This window comes from Monodelphis domestica, chromosome 3, assembly GCF_027887165.1.
Source record: "Monodelphis domestica isolate mMonDom1 chromosome 3, mMonDom1.pri, whole genome shotgun sequence".
NCBI lineage: Eukaryota > Metazoa > Chordata > Mammalia > Didelphimorphia > Didelphidae > Monodelphis > Monodelphis domestica.
The window spans coordinates 172,453,175-172,479,396 of record NC_077229.1 but is presented as its reverse complement, the minus strand read 5'-3'; the positions used below and the strand labels follow the sequence as shown (position 1 = coordinate 172,479,396).

The 26,222-nt window shown below is 37.7% G+C and overlaps 1 protein-coding gene and 1 long non-coding RNA gene across 8 annotated transcripts in view; one reads left to right on the top strand and one right to left on the bottom strand.

The window, feature by feature from the left end:
• Positions 1–26,222, bottom strand: part of STK3 (serine/threonine kinase 3) — a 540,259-nt gene that overhangs the window by 470,236 nt on the left and 43,801 nt on the right. Inside the window, exon 1 of one of the 7 annotated variants that reach the window (XM_056823281.1) lies at positions 21,080–21,254. The exons of 5 other annotated variants lie outside the window; for them this stretch is intronic. In XM_056823281.1, coding sequence (XP_056679259.1) covers positions 21,080–21,105 — 26 coding nt within the window. In that variant the 5' untranslated portion in view covers positions 21,106–21,254. Of the gene's footprint in view, positions 1–21,079; positions 21,255–26,222 lie in introns of those variants that run through there. One more of the 7 variants, XM_056823280.1, reaches the window with a different exon arrangement.
• Positions 22,047–25,867, top strand: LOC103105752 (uncharacterized). The gene is made up of 2 exons (XR_465261.3): positions 22,047–22,734; positions 25,362–25,867. It is a non-coding gene; the product is annotated as an uncharacterized LOC103105752 (long non-coding RNA).

Sequence of the window (26,222 nt, the reverse complement as noted above, 5' to 3'; positions counted from 1 at the left end):
GTCTTTTTATTCTCATTTTATAGATAAAGAGACTGAGGTTCACAGAAATTAAATGAGTTTCAAAAGAAGACAAAGTAAATAGCATAGCTAGAACTCCAAAGCAGGATTTTTTGTCTCCAGATCTACTAAGTGCTCTTTCCACCCTATCACACTGACTTATTACACACACACACACACACACACATTCTCCCCACATCCATTCATGACCTACACACACCAATTACTCAATAAGAAATATCTGCTGGCTGATCTTATAATATTCACTATCCAGAAGCATCCTCATCCTCACAAAGAAAAATATTAGGGTAATCCTGCATCATAGAATAACCCAATTTCAGATTTTAAAAGATTCTTAGCAATCATCTAACCTTTTCTATAGTAACCAAAGAATACCCCATACAATGAACCTGACAGGTGAACACCCCATTTCTACTTGAAAACCTCAGTGAAGGATAACCCACCATTCCCCAAAGCAGCCCAATCTACAACTTTCACATGGTATCCCCATGACAGCTGATGCAAAAAAAAAAAAAAAGTCTAATCCTACATTAGTCCTTCAAACACCTAAGAAACTATAATAGCCCATATTTCTCCTCTCTGCCCCAAATCTTCTCATCTTCGTTTCCACTTCCTTCAACTGATCCCCATATGGCATGAACTATTTCTGGTAGCCATCCCTCTCGATGCTTTCTGGCTTTTCAAAGTCTCTCCTAAAATGTTTTGCCCATAACCAAATACAATTTTGCAGATGTAGTAAGACCAAATTAGAGTACTGTGGGACTATCATTTCTGGAAGCTATGCCTTTCTTAATACAGTCAAAGATCACATTAACTATCTCAGCTTCTACATCACACTACTGATTCCATATTGAACATGTAGTCAACTAAAACCCTAGTATTTTTCAAAAGGTTGCCTAGTCATGCCACCCCCATCTTGTACTTGTGAAGCTAATTTTTTTAAAATAATACACTTTCTTCTATTAAAATTAAGTTTTATTAGCCAAATATTCAGTCCAATATTCTACCTTGCCAAGATTCTGAATCCTCATTATGTCATTCAATAAATTAACTGCTCCTCCCAGCTTTGTGCCATCTACAAAGTTGAGAAGACTGACATCTATGCATTTATGCTTTATTTTTTATTTATGCTTATACTTTTTAAAAGAAGAGTCAAATCCACATCCCTGTGGCACTTCACTAAAGATGACTGCCAAATTGATATCTAAGTCCAACCAATAAACCTTTCTAATTGTGTTATTGCCTACCCCGAAGCTTTCTATCTTTTCCACAAGACTACAATGACAGTTTATCAAATGCTTTGCTAAAATCTAGGCAAACATTCTCCAATTGATAAGTGGTCAAAAGATAAAAAGGCAGTTTTCAGAGGAAGAAATCCAACCTATCAATAATAATATTTTTTTTTTAATTTCAAATCACTAGGTGATGAAGTAGATAGAGAATCTGGTCTGGAGTCAGGAAGACCAAGTTGAAGTCCAGACCCAAACACTAGTTGTGTGACCCTGAACAAGTCATTTAACACTGTTTGTCTCAGGTTCCTCATCTGTAAAATAAGCTGGAAAAAATGGAAATTGCAAATCATTACAGTATCTGCCAAGAAAACCCAGTCACAAAGAGTCAGATGCAACTGAAATGTTTGCAACAACAAAAAAAAAACAGTAATTAGAAGAAGGCAAATTAAAACAAATCTGACCAGTATTCTACCTGGCACTCATCAGCTTGACAAAAATCACCCCAAAAATGACAAATGCTAGAACTGTGGGGGAAAAGTTACATTAAAACACTGTCAATGGATCTACGAACTTGTCCAACTATTTTAAAAAGCAATTTAGAACTATGGTCAAAAAGGAAAGGAAGAAGGGAACAAACACTAAGTGTCTATTAAGTGCCAGGCACTATGTAAATATTATCTCATTTGATGTTCACAACAACCCTGGGAAAGAGGTCCAATTATGATCTCCATTTTACAGCTGAGAAAACTGAGGTAGAAAATGGTTTAGTGCCTTGCTAGGGTTACAGAGCTAGTACGTCTCAGGCAGAATTTAAACCTGAGACTTCTTTATTCTAAACTCAGAATTCTATTCACTGTATCATGTGGGTGTCTCTTTAAAAAAAGAAAGCTATTAAACCTTTAACCCTGCAATACTGATACTATGTCTACACCCCTAAAGAGATTCAAATAAAGGAAAATGATCTATATACAAATATTTACAGCACAATTTTATTTATTTATTTATGTAAATTTATTTAATAAGTTTATTTATTAAATATATATATATGTATATATTTATACAGCAGAGTACTGAGGAGAGATCCATCAATTGGGTAATGGCTGAACAAGTAACAGTATATGAATGATGAAATACTATTTATTATGCTATAAGAAATGATGAAGGTGGCAACTGGGTGACTCAGTGGATTGAGAGCCAGGCCTAGAGATGGGAGATCCCAGGTTCAAATCTGACCTCAGACACTTCCTAGATGTGTAACCCTGGGCAAGTCACTTAACCCCCATTGTCTAGTCCTTACCCATCTTCTGCCTTGGAACAATATTGATTCTAAGATGAAAGGTAATTAAGGGGGAAAAAAAGAAATGATGAAAAGGGGCAACTAAGATATCTCCGTGGATAGAGAGTCAGGCCCGAGGACAGGAGATTCTAGATTCAGATTTGGTCCCTGATTCTTTCAAGCTGTGTGACCCTAGGCAAGTTACTTGATGCCAAATGCTTATCCCTTACCACTTTTCTGCCTAAAAACCAATCCTTAGTATTGATTTTTGAATCAGAAGGTAAGGATATAAAAAATGATGAAAGGAATGGTCTTACAAAAACATGGAAAGATTTGGATGAGTGAGACTCACAGAGTTAGGTAAACAGAACCAAGATAATAATTTATACAATGACAGCAATATTGTTAACAATAACGACAACTTTGAGAAGTTTAGGGACTTTGATCACCTCAATGATCAATCATAATTCCAGAGGACACCAAGATGAAACATGCTACCCACACTTCCTGATAAAGAGAGATAATGTACTCAATGATTTTTTTTAAGTCAGTCAATATGGACATTTATTTTGCTTGACTATATTTGTTTGTAGCTAGGGTTGTTTTGAACTGAGGGTTTATGGAGGAGGAATCCAAGAAAAGACTACAGATCTGGAAATAAAATAAAATAAGATTTAACTTTTTTTAAATCTTGGCAAACTATATCTGCAGCATTTCCTCAATCTCAAAAAAAAAAGGCAACTAAGAATAGCTTGCTTGTAATGGAACCATATTACCTTTGAAGTCAATCTATTACTTCCCTTCCAGGGATCTCAATAACCTTTAACTGGGAGACATGGTTTGGTACATGCCAAAGTCAGATGACCTGAGAGGTAGTTCCTGGGTAGCTGCATAATCTTCAGGTAAGTCACAGTCAACAATCTCTCTGCATTTCAGTTTCTCTAACTGCAAGATGAGAATTCTACTAACTATAGTGTCCCAGGTAATAGAAAAGTGATAGCAGTGAAACTCAGAACATGCATTCTTGGGAATGTACTTTTACAATAGTTTTAACTAGAATGGAAGTGGTAACCTTTCTGAGCATATAGCTTGAGATAAGGAATAATGTGTGTCCCTGACATGATTAAGGTAAATTAGAAAATAATTAGGGTGGCCAGGTAGCAACTGGGCAGTTATGTTATTTCTTAATAAAGTTTAACCACATGTAAGGGATGTTGAAAATACACTAGAACCTGAGTAAAACCTTCATCTCTTCACTTCAGTGTTATATGATATATCCAATATATAACACTAGATACCATTCTCTAGAAAAGGGAAACCTACCTTGGGGAAAAGAACATAATCTACATTAATAATTTAAACTTAATCTAAAATGAAGCCTTATCATCATTTAATCCCCAGTTCTGTTGCATGCAATGTGTGTGGGCTCAGAAGCAGTATGAATCACAACCATGGACCACCCAGACCAACAAATCTCCATACACCATAATAATGACACATAGTCAGGAGGCTCAATTTTCTATCCCCAGAACCTAGAAGAGTATCTTATACAAAACAGGTATTTAATCAGTGTTTTCTAACATTTGGCTTCCTTAAATATTAAGGCAGAAATACTGATGGCATGAATTACTATTAAAATAGGCTATTTAATAGACTATTAAAATAGAGTATATCAGAGAAAGCTACACCACACAATACAAAGTCCAACTGTGCCTTCTTGAGTGTCTTCATCGGATAGTTCCCTAATCTTCACATTATGCTGACAAGGAAGGGCAAAACAAAAATTAGCACACATCCTCACCCTGCTAGCAGGCTCCACATGGTAAATGGAGTTTCAGAAGAGAGGTGTTTTAACTATTTTTTAAAAAGAGAGAGATTTAACAGATCTATAAGTAACAGATCTGAAACTGGGTAGCCTCAGGAAGAACAAACCAGTAGTTTGATAACTTTACTCAACAGAAGCATTTCTATAGATCCAGAGCTTCTTCTCAGCACCAATTCTTTTTCTTAATTCATTTCTATACCCTTTCTTTCAGAAGAGGGCCTCAATGTGCTTCACAATCTGGCAGATCCTTTAAGTCCTTTTATCTTTACCTCAACATATTATCTCTTTTTTCCTCCCTTTTTTTCATCTCCTCTGATCCATTCAGCTTTGAACCAACCTACTCCTCTAATCTCTAATCAATCCCCAACAGTCTCTCTCTTTGTGTGTGTGTGTGTGTGTGTGTGTGTGTGTGTGTATGTGACTGTATCTGTCTGTCTGTCTGTCTCTCTCTCAACAGACCTAAGGACCATTAAAATGTAACTCTATTGGAACTGGACAAATAAAAGAACTGTGTGAAGAAGAGAGCTGTAAGGCCAGTTGAAGCTGGTGCCAAGGGAAACCTTATATCATTTGTGTCCCACTTCATGTGTGGGTATACCCTAGGGCTAAATCCTGAACAACCTTCTTCCCTGCTCTCTATACCTTAACACAGTGATCTCATTAGCTCCCACTCTCATTCTAAGTTGACAACTACCTAAATATCTAGCTCTAGTCACTCCTCTGAACTTTAATGTTGTATCATTATTGTCACACTGACATTTCCATCAGGATTTCATATAGACACCTGAAACTCCAAAATTCAGTATTTTTTCCTCCTAAATCTCGCCTCTTCCTTAAAATTTATTTCTATCGACAGTATCATCCTTCCAAATATCTCAGTTCACCACTCACCTTTTACCTCTCATATCTCAAGTTGTCAAATCTTGTTGATTCTACCTCCACTTCTCTTGCAAATGTCTTTTTTTTTCCTCCAGTCACCAAGACATATCCTAGTTTGGGTAGGTCACACCTCACACCTGGATTAATGGAAAAAACTCTCACCTTGAGAAGCAGCTAAGTAGTACAGTGGTACTACACCTGAAGTCAGAAAGACCTGAGTTCAAATCTGATCTCAGATACATACTAGCTGTGTAACTCTGCTCAAGTAATGGAACTTTTGTCGGCCTAAGTTTTCGCAACTGTAATATGGAGATCATAATAGTACCTGTCTCCAAACAAAATCCAACAAGATAAAGTTTGTAAAGCTGCTTGGCACACAGTAGAATAGGAAGCACTTAATAAATGCTTGTTTTCTTCTTTCCCAATACGAATCTCCCTACAGTCAGTCTCCCCATCTCCAATGCATCCTCCCCATAGTTGCCAAATTACTATTCCTAAAGCATAGGTCTGACCATGCCATTCTCCAGCTCAAAAAGCTCCAGTGACCTTAGGCTCCAAGGATCTTTTTTTGTCTCTAAGTTAACAACTCCCTTGTTTGGCAAAGCTCTTCAAAATTTGACTCCAATTAACTTTTCCATACTATAATTCTCTCATATTATTTAATTTGCCAACAATCTTCTTTCTATTCCTTACAGAATACATTTTAAACTCCAGCTTCTCTGCCTGAAATGTATTCCCTCAACTACATCTTTTACTATCCCTAGCTTCCTTCAAAACTCAGCTCAAATACCACCTCCCACCTCCTTCAGAAAGCTTAGTATTCCACTCCCCTCACATTAGTGCCTCCAGTCCCCCCCTTTACTTTGTATTGACTTTGCATATATTCATATTTAATTTTCTACATGACTATTGTCTACCCACCTTTTCCAGAATAGGACATAAGCTACTTCAGAGAAGGGATTGTTTCATTTTGTCATCTTATCTCCAGTTCCTAGCCCAATATCTGGAAAAGAATAGGCTCTTAAAGCATATATTATGCTTTCCGAATGAAAGAGGAAAGAATGCTCATTTGTTTCATACCTGCCTTACTAAGAGTCTAAAATCAAATACTGTCCACCTAACTCATAAGACTAACTTCCTGTCTGATACTTGGTATCCATCATACTTACAAAAGAAAAGGTTCTAGACTTTGCAAAAACAAAGGCAAGGGAAATTCTGAATTTGAAATTAAGAGGCCCTGCATTCCAAACCTGGCTCTGGGTAATCTTGAAAAAATTTGCCACCCTTTATTTAGGCCTCAATTGTTGCTATTCTAGTTGTTTTTGGTCAAATGAATTCCTTTCCTTCTCTTAATCTTATGATTCTATGAAATTCCTGGGTTTGTAAATGGAAATTCAAGCCAGTATAAGTATGACAACAAATTGGTCCTTTCTGCCCCCTATACAACAGATTATTGGTGAATAAATTAATAAATAAAAGAACAAAATTAATTACCTAACTCATTCACCCTAGTGATTAAAAACTTGGAAAAAGAAAAGGAAATTTTTATTCTGAATAGTGCAAGATAAAAGAAAATGGATAAATGTCTTTAAACCCACTCTTTATCCAATCCTTTTAGCAAATTGTCTCCTTGAACCACATCTTGTATTACTTTCTTTGTCCTTCTGCTATTTTTAGCCCCTGTCAAAGCTTAAGTGGTAAAAGAGAAATAACTTGACGACCTTATCCTTCATTTACTATTATGAGTTAACTTCAAAATCTGATGGATCCATTTAATTATTAGTACAGTAATATGTAGAGAACCCATCTAAGAAAACAAACACTTGTGCTGCAGATAAGGGCTCTTTCAGAAATAATGAAAGTTTTGACTTTTCCATTCTGTCATAACCCTTTTTTTTTTTTAAGGGTGGGCCTTTTGCCCAGAAATTCACTAAGATTGTAAGTTCCTGGCAAAATGCCTTCACAGAAAGGAAACTGGGATTTTCCTCATCTTTCCTCATACTTAAAATCTTTCATTATTTTTTCCCAATTTCTTCTCCTTTGGACCAAATAAAATATGAAATGATTATGTTTCCTTTTTTTTAACTATTAAAAATTTACAAAGAAAATAGATACTGCAATCTATACTAAAGCCCAGATATTTATAGCACTCACTTTTTGAAAAAAGAACTTTTTAAGAAAACTATTACAATATTTCATCCAAAATACATCTGAGTGCATTCTAAAATAAATTTAACTCATCACTCTATGGTCATCTGGAATAAGTACTATAAAGAAACTTTTTGTTTCTTTATTTTAGAAAATAGAATTATTTTAGTGTTGAGAAATTGATCTCTTAAATCAGTTGTTTTTAAGTATGTAAGACAGGTCAGGCTGGAAGTAAAAACTTAGGAGAAAAAAAACCCTGAAATCTGATAACTCAAAAACTTGTCTCTAGTAGTGTTATCTATCCCAGATTCTTTCCTTTCTTATATCTTTCTGGTTTATGGAAAGCAGAAACTAGACCAGTTAAGAAATTTAAAGTGAAGGAAGAGAATGGCAATACACTTGTAGGTCAAAGGACACCCAGAATAGTTTCCTAAGAGAATGGAAACAAAAGCCATTCCACTGAATGCTTAACTGATTTCTATTACCTAATTCATACTTATCCATGCTCAAATTCTGGCCCAAACCTGGAAATAGACTGTGAGAGAGGAGCATGAGATAGGAAACAGGGAAAGTTTATTAAAAGGAAAAATAAAGTTACTATAAGAAGTTCAGAACTTTGAAGTAGTTACCCTTCTTTGTATTGTGTTCTCTATGAAGTCACACAAACTCAAGGACTTTGTTGATTTCTCCATTTATAAAGATTGAAAATAATAAAGCATCTGTCTACATAACTCCACCGACAACTTCTGAAACCATTTCCTGCAGATGTGTAAACTGGTTCATCTTGCCTTCATCTTCCTTTGCCTACCACCCCCTACCAACCTGCTGCTGAATAAGATGGAAAATAAGCCCCCAAATCATTTTAGCTTCTGCATACCTATGAGCCTTCTCCACTAGGCAAATTCATCTTACATTTGGAAACTATAACCCAATGTCACTTGACCTCCCTCAAGACTGGAAGACTATTTAAAGATTATTACCTGAGAACCTTCATACCAGAGGCCCAAAAGACAAATTTGTAAAATTTACTTGGAAGGCACAAATAAAGTATATTTTAAAACACACAGCACTGTAAATCAGTAATTACTCTTCACTCCCCTTTACAGTAAGAAAATAGGCAGAGAATGATGTCTATTCTCCTTTCTCACCTACTCCCTTCCCCAAGATGAAGTACAAAATAAACAACAAGCACTACTACAGCACAGAACCCAAGCTTCCCAAATAGAATTTTGCAAATGAAAGCAAGTATGCCTTCCCTGACAAATGAAAAGGGAGACAGAGCAAAATACTTTCTAACAATATTTACTATTATAAATTATTTTAGGTGTCAAATTAACAATATAAATTATTTGTGGACATCAAAATATCCCCAATTCTACTCCCTAACTTCCTGGCTGTTATCTTGTCAATTCATTTCTTTTCAGATGATGACTTCCAAAGAACACAAATGCTGAAATTTCATAACATAAAGATCATCTCAAAGAATATTAGTTTAGGAGCACAGATTAGAACTAAAAAGGCATTTAAGATTATCTAATCCAAGGATTCTAACGTTTTTTTGAGTCATAGTGATCATCTCAAAAAATACTAGTTTAGGAGTACAGATTAAACTAAAAGGACCTTAAAAATTATCTAGTCCAAGGATTCTAATGTTTTTTGTGCCACAGACCCTTTGGCATTCTGACACTCTATGGACTAGATTTTTGTGTAAAAAGGGAAGTGTCATTTCCTGGTCTGATATTTCATCATTTCTCAGGGATAGGGGAGCCAGACTAGCCAATTGTTAGGTACTTTCATAGAAAGTATTTTACAAAGAGTGTAGTTCAAGGAGTCCTGCATCTTAACATATCTCAAGCACCTCAACTTCAAGTTCAAGTCCTTTCATATAGGCGTAGAAGTTCATCAATCCCACATGGATTGGTTTCTTTTTGAGCTGTGTGCTCTTTTGGCACTTTTCAGGTTAAATCTGCACTTCTATGGCATTATGTAGATAAGTCTGTGCTCCTTTTTTGATCCCTAGAATCAGACACAATCATAAATCATAGTCCCATAACATTTATCAATAAGTGACAGGTTTCCAGATTCTAAAGCTTTTGGTTATGTATTTTTCTGCTAAGTGAATGGATATCTTAGCTTATTGCAAAAAATCAAAAATACTTAAAAGAAAATCTTTTCAATACAATTACATGTGCTTCAAATGCAAAAAATGAGAGAAAAAAGCAAATACTGTATGGCACAAATAAAGTGCAACAAAACAGTACAGATCCATCAATAGAGAAGTCTTATCATAATCAATAGTTAAATATAATCAATATAGTCAATTATTTATTATCAACAGAAGTATTCATTTTACATGGCTACAATGAATCCATGTGTCCCTTTCCCCAATTTTAATAGAGGTTGGTGTAGTTAATAAGACTTGAAGTGGTCCATCATAAGCAGGTTCAGTCAATCCAGTACATTTGAAATTCTTTATATACACACTATCACCAGGATTTAAATCATGAAGTGAGAAGTCTATGGGGCCTGCTTGAACAACAGCACCAGAGTCATAGAGTTCTCACAATTCAGTTTGTAATTTTCTGATATATGTAGCAATGGTTGTATCCCCTCCTAACAGTGAGGTATAGGCAGAGGTAAATGGTTATGCCTGAATAGGTGGATGTCCAAATAGCATCTCAAATAGTGAAATGTGTAAATCGCTTCTGGGTTTGCTTCTGAGATAAAATAGGGCCAGAGGTAGAATTTCAGGCTGAAGATTTTAAATGAGCCTCCATGCAAAATTTTTAAATCATAGTTTTAAGTTCTTTATTCATTCGTTCAACTTGGCTGGAGCTCTGGGGATAATATGGTGTATAAAATTTAGGAGTTATCCTCAAACATGAATAATTTTGTGATAAGACTGAATCGGTAAAATGAGTTCCTCTATCCAAGTCAATACATGTTAATAGGTCAAAATGGGGAATAATTTCTTTTAAAAGTACTGGCAACAAAAGAATATGTGGCCCAAGCAGTAGGGAATGATTCAGTCCACCTGGTCAGCTGATCAACTATGACTAGACAAAATTTATACTGTTCCAGCTTTCAGCATAGAGATAAAATCAATTTTAAAATGTTCAAATGGTGTGTAAGCAAGAGGATGTCCACCAAAGGCTTTGCCATGAAAGGCATGTTGATTAAAGGCCTGGCAGGTAGGGCAGGCTATATATACTTTAGAGGCTATAGTAGTTATACCAGGGGCTATCCATACTTTTAACAAAGTCCACAATTGCCCTGGGTACCGAAATGACTATTTATACAAATAGATTGGAAAATTTGTTGATAAAAACTTCTAGGGAGCAAGGGTTTTCCGTCAGATGACTCCATTAATCTATTTTGCTTTAAATTTTTGTTTCCATTTTTCCACTTCCTTTTCATTATAGAAAAGTGATAAATTTAAGTCATCAGTGATTGTTAATGTAAAAATTAATTCAGGCACTTCTATAGCCGCTAGTTTTGCAATGGAATCTGCTTGGCCATTTCCCCTATAGACAGGGTCATTGCCACCAGTATGTGCAGAGCAATGAACTACAGCTATGGCTTCGGGCAGCTGAAGAGCAAAAAGAGCTTAATTAATAATTTCTGCATTAGCTATAGATTTTCCAGCTGAGGTTAAAAATCCTTTCTGGAGCAATAGTATCCCAACAGCATAACATATGCCATAGGCATAGTGGGAGTCTATATAGATTGTGGCTCTTTTATCCTTTACAATGATACAGGCATGTTTCAATGCAGTGATTTCTGCACCTTGTGAGCTTACATTTGAGAGTAAGGAAGCTGACCACAGAGTTTCAAATTCATTAACTACTGCAGCTCCTGTATAGTGCTTGCCATCTCTCATAAATGAAGAACCATCTGTATATAATATTAAATCCGAATTATCCAATGAGGTGTCCAATAAATCATTACAAGGTTTATCAATAATAAACACTAAAGATGGACAATCGTGTAAAGGTTCTCCAGAAGTTGGCAAATCAGGAAGTAAGGTTGCAGGATTAAGTGCATTTTAGTGTGATATGTTCATTGTTTAGTAGTGTTATTTCATACCTAGTAATCCTTTGGTCAGTAAATGCTTGTGTCTTATGTCTTAATAACATTGCCTCAACTTCATGTGGGTGCATTATGGTCAGAGGACATCCCAATACCAGATTGCCTGATTTAGTTACTATTAAAGCCATGGCAGCTACTCCTCTAAGGCATGGTCATGCTCTGGCAGCTACTGGATCTAGCTTGGCTGAATAATAGGCTGAGTGTTGAGCAGGTCCCAAAAGTTGAGTTAAGCTCAACCTGAAGCTACCCCTTTTTGTTCATATATATATAGGGTAAATGGTTTATCATAATTTGGGATGCCTAAAACAGGGGCAGACAAGATTGCCTGTTTTAAATTTGAAAGAGCTGTTAGGTGTTTCTTTTCTAATTTAAGTGGTTCACGGAACTGAGTTTTTTGTAAGTGATACAAAGGGCTTAGTGATTTCCCCATAAAAAGGGATCCACTGCTGACAAAATCCTATTGCTTGAAGAATCTCCCTTAATTGTTTTTTAATGGTAAGAGCACTTAATTTTTGGATGTTTTCTATGCGCTTAGGAGAAATTGCGTGGGCACCAGCAGTTAGAATAAATCCCAAGTATTCTGCTTTTGGGATACACCACTGAATCTTTTCCTTTGAAATCTTGTGTCCTATTTTATGTAGTTCTAAGAGGAGGTGCTTACTATCCTCTTGGCATGCTTCAGCATTTGTTGAAGCCAAGAGTAGATGATCTACATAGTTTATTAATTTGCTGTCAGTACCTTGACTTAAAATTAATGCAAAAAGTCCTGGACTTACCATGTAACCTTGAGGCAGATGAGTCCAAGTTCCCTGAGAGCCCTTCCATGTGAAGGCAAAAATATGCCTGGAATTTTTATGTACAGGTATGGAAAAGAAAGCAGAGCACAAGTCTACTACTGTAAAGTATGTAGCTGTGCTAGGAATGGAAGAAATAATAGTATTTACATTAGAAACTACAGGGAGTCTCTTTATAACATGATTGTTCACTGCTCTCAGGTCTTGTACAAATCTATAGAGGTGCTTGCTATTGAGCCCCAATTTTGGTTTTTTAACAGACAGGATGGGTATATTGTATTCAGATTTACAGGGAATTGTGATTCCCTGGTCAATTAATGAGTTATTACTGCAATAATACCCTCAATTGCCTCTTTTGAGAGGGGGTACTGAGGAATGGAAGGAAGTGGACTAAATTTAGTTTTAATTTGGACAGGGATAGCAGATTTAAGTAAGCCTACATCAGAAGAAGACGTGGCCCAAACAGACTCCAACATATCTGCAGGTACTGTAAAGGTGGGAGGCTCTTTTACCTCCTGGCTCTCTGAGAGAAGTAGAGTGAGTAAATTTAAATATTCCTCAGGTACTTCCAATAATAAAGAGCTGTCTGGAGCACAAATTATTGTGGCCTGTAATTTGCATAGTAAATCCCTCCCCAGCAAGTTTGTGGGGTATCCAGGCATTAAAAGAAAAGAGTGTTCAATGGTTAGGGGTCCCCCGCATACCATGTGAGGAGAAAGTTTTGGGACTTTTTGAGGTGTTTCTGATACACCTACTGCATTTATAGAGCCAATAGAGTCACATTTTGCATCTGGTTTGCTTACCAAGACCAACCTATAAGCTCCAGTGTCCACAAGACAATTGTAGTATGAATTCCCCACTTTTAAGGTAACATAAGGTTCCTTACTATGTGGGGGGGGGGGTGCAGGGATAATTGGCATTAAAATATCAGGGTCTGGAAAATCAAAGGTTTTCATTCTTTGATTCCAAGGCCCTTTCCCCCCATCACACCATCATGCTTGGGCAGTTTTTTAGGATTCTCCATGCTGATGGGGATTTTCACCCTGGGTATAGCGTGGGCAAGCTCCATTTTTTATATATTGTTTGGTTGTTTGTTGTGTATGTTCTTTTGTCTCAGTTTGAACTTTCATTTTCCCAATTTCTATTTCTATAATTTTGATTTCTAAAATTTTGAATCCTATAGTCATTATAATTATTTCTATCACTTCTAATGTTGTGATTTCTATGATCATTATCATAGTCATTTCTATAGTTATTATTTCTAAAGTTGTTATTATTTCTTTTTTCCCATAGCCAGTTCTTACAGACTCATTACATGGCCTCTTTTTCCACAGTAAAGGCATGTTATTGATTTATCTGTGGATTCCTGTAAAGGGGTTATGGTCTCTTCATGATTTTTCAGTTTTCTTTCAACATTTCAATTTCTTTCTGTAAGTCTTCCACTGATTTACTGTTTTCTTCACATCTTTTTGTATGGCCCTTTAAAACGTAGACTGTTACTCTTCGCAATTCTTCAAGGTCCATAGAGTCCCAGTTCGGGCCGCTAGTTTTAAAGTAGTCTTTTACCACTGAACAACAATTCTTAACAAACTGTCTACGTATTTGTTTAATGTCTTTTTCTCTGGATAGATCAAAGTCTACATATATATGTATATATATATGTATATATGTTCCCCACATCAATAAGTCTGTCCATAAACAGAGATGGAATCTCATCTACATGTACTCTATCATCCATGGACTATCTGAAGTGGAAGACTTGCTCCTTCTGGGTTTCTGCACATCTATAGAATAGGCTCTTTGTCTCTGACTGACCAGTTTTCTTTTTTCGACTTGTCTTCTATTCTTGGCTCATAATATTGACTCATGAATCTGTTGTTCTGAAGCAGAAGCACATACATTATGTGTTTTCTGGCTCCCAGTATCTGTCTGTTTTTCCTCCCAGCCATAAAGAGCAAATGGATGTTTGACTTCTTTTGTTTTACTTGGTCTTTGAGGACTTTTAACTGTTTTCTTATCAGCTCCAGAAAGCAAGGCATGTTGTCGAGGATCATCCATCTGTGTAGATATTAAGGAATAAGAGAGGGAAGAAACTTTGGCTTCCTTTGAGCCAAGTAGAAGAGTCTCAAGACAATGGGCCTTTCTTGGATGTTTACACCTCAGAGAAAAGGCAGGGTCACTAAGTCAGCCTTTCACTCACCAACGGTGATCATCTAAAATGGAAAAGCAGTCTGAGGTCTCCTGCACAAGTTCCTCCAGGGGTCCAAGTTCCTCTAGTTCAACTCCTGAGTCAGAAAATCCTCCATCCAACTCAAATTTTGAATTGAATATCTCTTCTTCTGGCCTCTGGTCCTCTTTGAAAGATCTTTTTCTCTTGTGTCACCTCCCCTAAATTTCACAAACCCAGCAGACCCTCCTCTCCAGGACTACTCCCTCTTTAGTTCACACCTTCTTTGGTTAGATTATACCCTTTGGGTTACTTAACACCTTTTTTGGTTAGTTCATCTTTTGTAGTTACTTAACACTTTTTTGGAGTTAAAATGGGTAGATCTACTTAAAATACTGAGTTACCACCTTTTTTGTAGATTAAAATCTAAAAATAGATTGTGGATTACAATTCAATCTTCTCAGTAAAAGAAGAGCTAAGTACCTTCATTGTTACAATCAGGGGATTACAATTTAATCTTCACAATAAAGGAAGAGCTAAATATCTTCATTGTTACAATCAGCAGATAGCTAAATCCAATCTTCACACCTCCAATAAAATGCAAGCTCCTTAAAGGCAAAATAGTTTGACTTTTGTCTTTGTATCCCCAGTGCATAACAAGTAGTAGGCATTTGATTAATGTTTATTTAATTGAATTGTATTAGAAGTGAATAGTATCACAAATGGCTTTAAAAGAGTGCTTGCCCTTTGATCCAGCCATAGCACTGTAGGGTTTGTAACCCAAAGAGATAAGGAAAAAGACTTGTACAAAAATATTCATAGCCACACTTTTTGTGGTAGCAAAAAATTGGAAAATAAGGGAGTGTTCATCAATTGGGGAATGGTTGAATAAATTATGGTTTATGTTAGTGATGGAATGCTATTGTGCTGAAGGGAATAAAGAAATGAAGGAATTCCATGTGAACTGGAAAGACCTCCAGGAATTGATGCAGAGCAAAAGAAGCAGAACCAGGAAAACATTATTCACAGAGATAGTATGGCAATATCAAATGTAATGGGCTTTTCTACTGGCAACAATTCAATGACCCAGGACAATCCAGAGGAATTTAGGAGAAAACACTATCCACATCCAGAGAAAGAACTGTGGAACCAGAAATGCATTAGGAAAATATATGCTCAACCATATAGTGCAATAGGGATGTGATTAGGGTTTTGACGTTAAAAGATCACTCTACTACAAATATGAATAACATGGAAATAGGTTTTGAACAATGATATATATATATAACTCAGTGGAACTGCTTGTCAGCTTTGGGAGGGGGAGAACTCATGGGGGGGGAGGGTCCATGCATCATATAACCATGGAAAAATATTCTAAATTTAAAAAAAAAATGTAAATGAATAGCATTATAGAATGTTAGAACTAGAAAGGCCTTTAATGATCATCTAATCTGACTCATTCTATCTTAAAGATAAGAAAATTGTGATCAAGAGAATGGAAAAGAATTGCCCAACTTCACATTACTGACAAGAGCTATAACCTGGGATGCAACCTGTTTTCTAACTCTAAGTTTGGTATACGTGTAAGGAAAGCTACTGCAGTAATCTAGTTACAGATCATTAGGACTGGATTAGGATGGCCAAGATGGAAAGGAAAAAATAAATTTCAATTCCTTGAAGGAAAAAAAATACTGCCACCTGTGCGAAGGAAATTTACCCTCCCCCCTTTTTCTGGGTCACAGGTGACCTAATCTCCAGTTACAGAAAAAGGCCACAATAGAGACAAGTAATCATAAGACAGGGGGAAGAGCAATGTTCCCTGCACTGCCTCCTGGACTGCCCACCCTGGGTAGCCCAGAAAAAATAGAAAGCCACAATTGGCTCCTGAGACATGACGGGTGAGAGTTAGTGGGCAGAGAAAAAGTTAGATAAACTGAGGCAAGAGTAGATTTCCCTCTCTTCTCTTCTGATTTGGTTGTTGGCAGGGCTTCCCTGTCCATGTGGCTAGGTGCCCTATTGGCAGCCACAGAATAGCAAGCTAAATAGAGCAAAAAGGGAAGTAAACTATATATCTCTCTTATTTTTTCATCTTTTTCCCCTACTATTTTTATTAATAAAATTATTAAGTTATGGCTAGTCTCATAATTTCCCCTCTTACACATTTTGTGCTCGGTAGATTTTTAAGAAGAAATGACAAGACTTGGTGATGATTTGGTCATAAGAGAATTTTAAAAAATCAAAATACACAGGTCCAGGAAATACCAAAAGAAGAGAATGAAATTAGACATAGATTTGGAAATCATTAATAAATCATTTACTGTGTATGATGAGATGAGTGCAAAAGGAATGTCCCAAAAAATAGAGAGCCTGGGTCAAATTAGAGCACTATTGGGAATCTGTAAGAAGAGAATTCAAAGGATCTGGAAAAGCAGTATTAAGGTAGAAGAACCAGAAACCACAGAAACTAAAATAAATCCAAGAGAGACAAGAATTTCAATGAAGTGAACAACAATGTCAAATGTATCAAAGATATCATAAACATTGAAAAACAAAAAATTTCAAAACCTACCTAGTAAAATCCATCATCATCACTCTCCTTTGCCAACAGTTTTGGACTTTCTGTTCCTAATTCTATGAACTTGCTTACTTTACAACTTTTTAATAGTTTTCCCAAGATTTCAAATACTATCTATGTTTAGCTTTCATTTATGGGCCTCAGTTTCCTTTTTTTTAAATGCCAAATAATTTATTCTTAGTATTGAGGAAGAGTTTTATGGACATTGTACATGATCTTTGCCTAAGGATCCAGTGCCTTAAGGTCTCAATGTGAGATTCTGCAGCTTTGTCTTAGGGCAGTGATGGAGAACCTTTTAAAGATGAAGTGCCAGGCCCTACTCCCCAGACCATAAGCTGTGTATGCCCAGCCCCAACCCCTTATCACACATAGGGGAGGGAGAAAGCACCCCCATTGGGCTGCTGGGCAGAGGGGCAGGTGATGTGAAAAAATGTCATCAGACATGGTGGAGAGGGGGAAGGGAGTAGCTCCACCCAGAGTCTCTCTGCCTTTCTATTGACAAACTCTGGGGGTGGGGTGGGGGTGGGGTTGAGGAGGGTGGCCCCATGCCCTCAGAGAGTGCTCTGCATTCTATCTTTGGCACCCATGCCATAAGTTTGCCATTACTGTCTTGGGGTGTGCTTGTCAAACATGTACTGTCCAGTCTCAGAAGATGGCAATCCCAGGTACTTTAAGTTAGTGATAACACGAGACAGCTGATAATGGTCACTTCTGTTGTCTATTAGAGTCCACAAAAAACAACAGATTCTGATTTCTTTACTGTCACTCAATCTCAGTAAAATGAAGATATCAGACTAGATGACTTTTAAAGTTCCCTTCCAGCTCTACATCTTGACCTCTTTCTATATAATTTTATTCATCCTAACCTGAAATCCCATATATGCCTTGTCACATTCAACATGAAGACTCCATCTCTGTCCACCATACTATCTCTTCAGCATCCTCTTTAATTTACTCCCCAAAATCACCATCATTCAAAAACAACATTGGGAGAAACTAAAGTCTTATTCAGGTACTTCATATTCTGGAATGAAAGTGACACTGGGTTCTCTAAGGTTACATCAGTGCAAAGTAAACTTTAGAAAGTTCTTACCAAGCTGAAAAAGTTTCAGAAATACAGTCATCCCTCGCTATATCATTGTTCACTTATAACAGCTTCACTGTATGACAGGTTTTTTGAAAATATATATCTAATTCTATATCATAGAGTTACATGGCTGGTAGAATGAAAGGCAACCAACTACAACTCTGTGTTCTGTATCCTTAGAGCTAATTGACTCAGTGACTGTGGATTAATAAGAGTGTGGAAAAATGTATAGGAAAGTGAGAAGGTTTTATAAAGTTTTAAAATACACACAAATAATAAAATAAATATAATGCCACTACTTCATGGATTTTCACCTATGGCGGGGTCTCTGGAACATAACTCCCTCAAGAGGTGAGGGATCACTGTATAGGCCTTTTTAGACAGATTAGTTAAATTCAGAGTTTATCCCCAAAATGTTGAATGCCAGGTGATGAAGATTTTTGATTCAGAGGGAATGAGCTCTGTCTTTCACTTAATCTTTAGACCAATACTTTTTTCACAATATTTTCATTCCTTCACATTCACTGATACTTAGAGTCAATTTTTTTTAATTACTTTTTTAAACCCTTACTTTCCATCTTAGAATCAATACTAAGTATTTGTTCTAAGGCAGAAGATCAGGAAGGGCTAGGCAATAGGAGTTAAGTGACTTGCCCAGAGTCACACAGCTAGTTCTGAGGTCACATTTGAACCTAGGACCTCCTGTCTCTAGGCCTGGCTCTCAATCCACTGAGTCTCCTAGCAGCCCCACGTTTGGTTGCCTTAGAACTTACCTTCAAAATATTCATAGTTATTTTGTTCTTCTAAAATCAACTTTAAATCAACTATATTCTTGCTCTAATCATTTCTCTGACTTCTTTCATCTTCACTTGCCTTTCATTCTAAACATTTGTTTCTTTCTGTTCCAATTTATGTGAGAGAATGTACATTTGTTTCTTTATTAGTTACAGTCTGCCCCTATACACCTGCCATCATGAAATATAAGAATTGGAAAGGGACCTAAGAGGTCATTCTGCCCAACCCATAGATGCACTATGGGTTTTTGTATATAACTATGGGTTATAGTGCAGGAATTTCCTGCACTATATCCAGACAGTGTTGTCAAAACTAAAAGAAATTTTAAATTAAGTCTGAAGACATAGGTTCTAATCTCACCTCTACCACTAATTAGCTACATAGGCCTAGCAAATTACAGTCTCTCTGATCCTCAGTTTCTTAATATGTCAAATGGAAATTATACCATTTATCTTCCTTTCCTTAAAAGACTTAAATGACAACCAAATGAAATAATTAATGTGAGCTTTAAAGAAGTATACAATGATGGGGAAAACATGCAATATTTATTATCATTTTTTTCCTAAAGAAGTCCTTCCAGACCAATTTGTCTCAAAGTGAAAAAAGACTGCATTCAAATATAAAGACCACTGTGAAAAGTACAAACCATCATAAAAAAATATCTCCTTTATACCCTCTCACCCGCCTCAGAATCCCTTTCCCCAGTATAAAGAGTTTTCTACTAAGGCTATTTCTATAATTTAGCCAATAAAGCCAATGGACAGGGGCTTCATCTTTCTCCCTACTTATTAACAACCATGCACCTCTGATAACTTTTCTCCTTTTATCTGGGATAATAGCCTTTATTTAAGAAAGGGAACACAGAATTAGAAAAGCTTTTCTCCAATTCATTGTTTCTGGATGAGCTAATCAGATTATTTCAGCAGTGCTGTCTTATTCTTTATTCTAAAAGAGAAAAAAATATAACTTCAGCTTTCTCCAGTTAATGCTAAAATTCGTTCCCCACTGCATGCAATAGTACTAGAAAGTTTGTGCTTTTCAAAAAACTAGAAGGAAACCTATCTAATGGCTTTCTGTTTCAAGGGAATTGATAGGTAATCCCTTTTGGGGACCACTTTTTTTTTAACCTGAACAGATGGTTTCCAGGCCTTCAGACTCACATGTCTAATGAATACAAGTCATAACAGCTCCCAAAACTCCAACCATTTTAATTAGTCCATGCTCTTGAATAAAAACACCTTTTTATCTCAAAAATCTCTAAGTATATACAAAAATGAACTCTTTGATCTTGAAATCTTTTTTTGTTCTCAAAATTAAGACCCTGGTAACAAGTTTTATCCAACACCAAGTAGCAAATTTCTTCAATCTCCCTTGAAATAGAAGCTTATAATGAGTGGATCTGCTTTAATTATATACCCATTCAAAACCACCTACAATACACATTGCTATATTTGTAATACGAATACCAGAGTATACACCAAGTGCTGACCATAAATAAAAGGCAGTAGTAAGGCAAAATGGCTTGACGTGCCCCCCACTCAAAAAAAAAAAAAACCTAGAGATAGATTTTTTTTTAAGTCTTGATTCTAATTTTGGACTTTCTGTCCAAGAGTCAGAAGTGCCAAGAGTTCATCGAGAACACCTGTCAATGAAGCATTTCCACAGAAGGGTTTTAGGAGGTCTGGGTCTATTAATATTTAATTCCTTAAACTGGGTACTAACAATCCAGTTTAAGCGTCACTTTACTACCGAGGGGGTGAAGGGAGTGAGGCTGACCAAGACTTTTCAAATAGCCAGGGCCATCGGCCCTACATAAGTTCTTGCTACTGCTGCTGCTGCTGCAGTTGCTGCTTCCCAAACTCGGGATTTGGAAGCCCACAGGCTGTGTGTGCACCCACCCCGTGCTTTGGAGAAGGGGTAGGGGGAGATGCAGCTTACGAGGAAGCAGAGCGGGTTTCAGACGGTAAACTGAGTCACACACAAATCCCGCCTCCAGGTCCTAAGCGGCCCCCGGGACCACCGCCCCCCACCACACACACACACCCCGGAACTGACACAGCTCTAGCCAAGCTCGACGGGCTGGGCCTAGTCGCCCCCGGTCCTCCCCCGCGCCGGCCCCAGTCCCCAGGCTGGCGCCTCGGCCCCAGCCCGCGCCTCCCGGCCCGGCAATGGGCGCGCACGCGCGGCTCCTCACCTCTTGGGCGCCGGCGGCTGCTCCATGGCCCGGGGCGCAAGAGAGGGAGACGGGAGGCCGAGCCACCGACCGTCCCGGGCAACGGGGAACCTCTGCGGGGAAACTCCGAGAAACTCGGACCAACTTTGCCGTCACTCCCAAGCGGATCCTCCGCCTCCTGCTGCCCCGCCGGCGGCTCTCGCGTCCTGCCCCTCCCCCGGCCCCGCCCCCGGGGCCGCCCCCTCCGGGGCCCGGGACGCCGCGGATTGCTGCCGCCGCCCAGGCCGGCCTGACCAGGCCCAGGGGGCGCCTATCCTCAGCTGGGGGGCAAGGGAGAGAACAAGGAATGCGGAGCTCCCGGGTCTGGAACTGCCCGAGGCATCACGAGGAGCTCCCCTAAGCTGCTTCTGCCGGGCCGGAAAACCCGTGGAGAGCCACACGTGCCGGGCCCCACGCTCCCCGCCCACAAAGGCGCTCCCCCAAGGTGGCGCACTCCCCCCCCCCACTACGAAGGCTCCCCCCCAAACCCCCCATACACAGGCACCGCACTCCCTCCAGGGAGAAGCGGGAGGGAAACGTCGGGGACAGAGCACTGGGCCGGGAGTCTGAAAGAGTTCAAATATTGGCCGAGATACTGACGAACTGTATGACCCTGAGCCAGTCCCGTAAAAAGAAATGACACGGCCTCAGTTTCCCCATGAGGAAAATGGATACGACGTGACTTTGGGAAAGTCACTTCTTAAAAACTCAGCCCCAGTTTCCCCATCTATAAGATGGAAACAATACTAGTACCTATCTGGCAGGATTACTGTGAGAATCAAATGAGATAATAGATGTGGTCAGTCCAATAGCATTTATTAAGTGCCTACAGTATACCAGACGCTGTAATAAGCGCTGCTATGGAGTTATTATTAGGGGATTTCATTGGTGGAGCCAGAGGCCCTTTGTGTGCGGGAAGATGGCTGGTGTGGAAACAGTAACTGGAAATTCTTGATTTTACTCTCTTGTACTTTCCAATAGGATGGTGGTGGTGTAGAAAGAACACCTAATTTGAGTCCAAATAGTTCTGCCATTTACTGCCTGCATGTACTTGGGCAAACTTTAACTCTCAAGGCTTCAGTTTCTCCATGCGCAAAATGGGGCGATTTAGGCTAGTTAATCTCTTGGGTCCCAGAGGCTCTGGGTCCTGTGGTTCTATGACAACAGTCTAGCAAGCATCAGGGTTTTTTCTACTTTTTAAAGAATCATTAATGTAGTTTTGGGAGAATGTCAGTGCCTAGCACTAAAATAAGGAACTTCAAACTCATGAGTTCCCAACGTCAACTTTAATTTGACCCTTCTGGTTCCTTGTATATGTTCTATGATTCTATGTACAAACAATGTTTAACATCAAATTCTCAACGTATAGCTATTATTCATGTTACCAGGTTACAGTTACCTTGGGAAATGTAAGGAAGATTCCGGATTTGTGTTACAATAAGGAGACCACACCTGTGATTTCATTGGTATAGGGACCTCTGGTGTGGGTTTGGACCTTTTCTCTTCAATTTCTAGTCTTACATCCATGCATTGCCCCATAGTCAGAAGCTGAATGACTTGAATTCAAATCTTCCTTGGCTATCTATCCACAGCAGCATAATCCCTCTTATGGAACTAAGCTTCCTGATCTGTGTTGGGTATGAAGTACATATATTTAAATAGATTTGGTATAAGGTTGAATATAAAGAAATTATGAATTAAATAGGCTCAGCCAAAAGAAAATTAACCCAAATCCATATGTAATCGATTTCTTCTACTCCATTTCCAATCTTGCTCTTCTGTGTTGATTAAGAACTTATTTAATAAGCATATACAATACATAATTTGTTTCCTGGCAATCACTTTCTCCTTTAACTTAGTGGTTTTAAACTTTCTACTTGTGCAACCTATAACTATTTTATGTTATAACCTATGTTATTTGCACAGCTAGGTGGGGCAGTGGATAAAATACTGGACCTGGTGTCAAGAAGACCAGAGTTCAAATCCAGACCATGATACCAGCTGGATAACCCTGGGGAAGTCACTTAACCACCCTCTGCCTCAGTTTCCTCATCAGTAAAATTGGATATAACAATTATCTTCCAAAATTGTTTCATTGAGAGCATCAAGTGAAATGATATTTGTGAAACACATTGCAGAATTTAAAGTGCTACATAAATATTATTTATTTTTCAGTTATATGAAGATGGGGCTAGTGAACATGAAATTTGAAAAGTCTTTAAGTTGTATATGAATAGCCTAGTTTCTAGAAAACATATTGTTTCTTAATCTAATATTTCAGAAATGACACAAAAGACATAGAATACCCTAGAAATTTTCTAGAACTAAGTAAGAATTCTAGACATTGAATAAGATGAAACCTTTCTAGAGCCAATAACATTTTATCCAACCCGCTTAGGTTTTTAAATATTAGAACAAATCCAAAACAATTATTTTCTAGATTTAGAATACTTCCATATGACTTTTCAGAATAACTATCTATCCAGCCATAGCTCTTCACATATATAGTGTGGAGCTTCCATTTGCAAACCATATTTTATTGTCTTTACTCGTTTAAACCACTTAATTTAGAACTCCTTTCTTTGAAAATCTATAGGCTAAAGGACAGCCAGGTTGTTCAGTGGATGGAGAGCCAGGCCTAGAAACAGGAGGTCCTGGGTCCAAATCTAGCTTCAGACACTTCCTAACTGTGTGACTCGGCAAAATCATTTAACTACCCATTGCCTAGCCCTTACTCCTCTTCTACCTTGGAACCAATACTTAGTCATTGATTTTAAGATGGAAGGTGCAGATATAGAAAAGAAAATCTATGGATTCAACAAGTAAGTAGTAATTTCCAGGGAAATAGCACTAGCAATTGGGAGAATCAAGAGAGACTTTCCATGTAGGACCTTTGAAGGAAGCTAAGCTAAGGTTTGGAATTTAAGAGGAGTGTATTCCAGGAATGGGGGATGGCCAGTGCCAAGGCACAAAAGTGGGAGATGGAATCATGGGTAATGAGAAACAGCAAGGAGACCAATTTGGCTAAGTAGACTGTAGAGTGTGTATAGAAGGACAGTAATGTCCAATAGGCCTGGCTAAGTACAAAGATAATTACCAATAGGTTAGCCACTAAGAGATTAATTCTTTAGTCCTGGCACCTCATATTTTAAAGTTGGTGCTAGCTTAAAAGCTCACTGAATTGTACACAGAGAGAAAGTTCACTTTTAAAACTCTGAAATATTTTTACTAATTTTATTGTGGTTTTTTAAACTCAACTCAAAATGACCTTTTGAACTCAGTGTTCTTGAATGAAAGTAGTTTTATGTTTCTTATCCACTTCATTTTTGAAACTCTGGGACTTTTATCAGCAATTGGACAAGTCCATTTGTAAATGGACTTCTTTCTGAACATGAACTTTGACCTGGATATACTCAGAATTCTTGGAAGCCTTGGAATTGTATTTGGGAATAAACAAAGAGCCATCTCTCAGTTAAAACAAAAGCATAGGATTTTTGTTTTGCTTTGTGTCTGTATGATTATGCCAAAATTTTTTAAAATACCTGAACTCTCCTGTGGAAAAACTAGACTAAAAGTAGTTCTACAATGCTGAACATGGAAATTTAGCTTGACCTGCAACTAAGAAGCAACAGCATTGATGCATAGATGAAACCTATAGAAAAGTATGAAACTGAGTTAGGGTTCATTCATTTTCATTTATGCATGTAAGCAGCAAGACAATAATCTGCTTCCAATTGTTCCATTTGGGGTTAAGGTTAAACTTGTACTTCAGTTATGCTGACAGTCAGCTGACTAGCATTCCCAACTCAACCATAGCTTAAAATAGACTCCCAGAAATATGAAGGAATCTTGTAATTTGGAGCCTATTTCCTTAGGTAACAAAAATGGATGGTTTGTTTGCCTCTGTCAGAAATTACTATTGTTTGACTATGAGGAGAAAAAAGAAATACATACTTGCTACTATGTTCTTGATTAAAATACCTAGCATTTAAGGTTATTTTTATATTTGTTTTATATTTTTTTCCAACAGGTGTTAGTTAATCTTTGCTGTCTACTGTTTCCAAGCAGAGCTTTTGGCAGATGGCAAACTATGATCAAACACTCTGCCTAACAGAGAAAATATGGTGTTTTCTTCTTAAGATGTGGCTTTTTAAAGTTTCCCTTTTTCACTTTCTCTGTCCCCATATAATAGTTTACATAAAGTATCTAACCTATAATCTTTTGCAATTTTTAGCATGTAACAGTTGAATTTCTTATCCTTTAGATATTATGATCCATGTGAAGAAAATTCAAAAAGAACAGTAAGATGCTAAATCCATATTACATATTAAAGCTGTAATCCTGGCTCCCATCCAAGCAGGTTGTGGGGTGAAGAGGAGGCAGTTCTATATTGGGTGCTGAATGTGGAAGCAGATGCTCTTCTGTATGGGCAAGGAGAAATACCAAGTTTTATGAGCCTACATAAAGGGCAGAATTGGTGCAGAGCTATATGGGGGAGAAACATTCATAGTTCCAGATACTCTAAGGAAAAAAAAAAACATGGAAAGACTGGAAACTGCAGAAATGTAGAGAAAGCTGGCTCCTCAGTATATCCCTGATACTGAGCTTGCCTTGGGTAGGATTGGGCTTCTCTCCTGATTAAAATGAAGATCTCATCTCTCTACTATTTTTTTAAAAGCTCAGTCTCTTATGTATTTTCTGATATAGTCTAATTTATAACTTTTCCAATTTCTGTTTGCTGTTTGCTTAGATAAATGGATTTACTCACTATTCGCTATTTGTGATGGTATTTTACATAACCAACCTTTGGTAGGAAGGGGCCAAGACTGTAAATAAAAGCTTAGAGTTACTTTTCCCCATAAAAGCAATTAGGGAAACATTTTTATTTTGAATTCTTAAAAGTCATGCCTCTAAACCAGAGAGATTTAAGAGGGACAAATTTTCATAATTCAAGTCTGATTAATCAGAAACTTGGGAGTGGGGGGGGGGGGGGAGAGTGCCTACACTAACAGTTTTCCTTGAGGGCTGTCTGTCATGTTACAAGAGTTGTTCGGGGATCTCTTGTCTGCAGAAGCAAGTCATTCCACAGACAATATCTATCCATGTTGCCCTCAAGTTGAGTCTA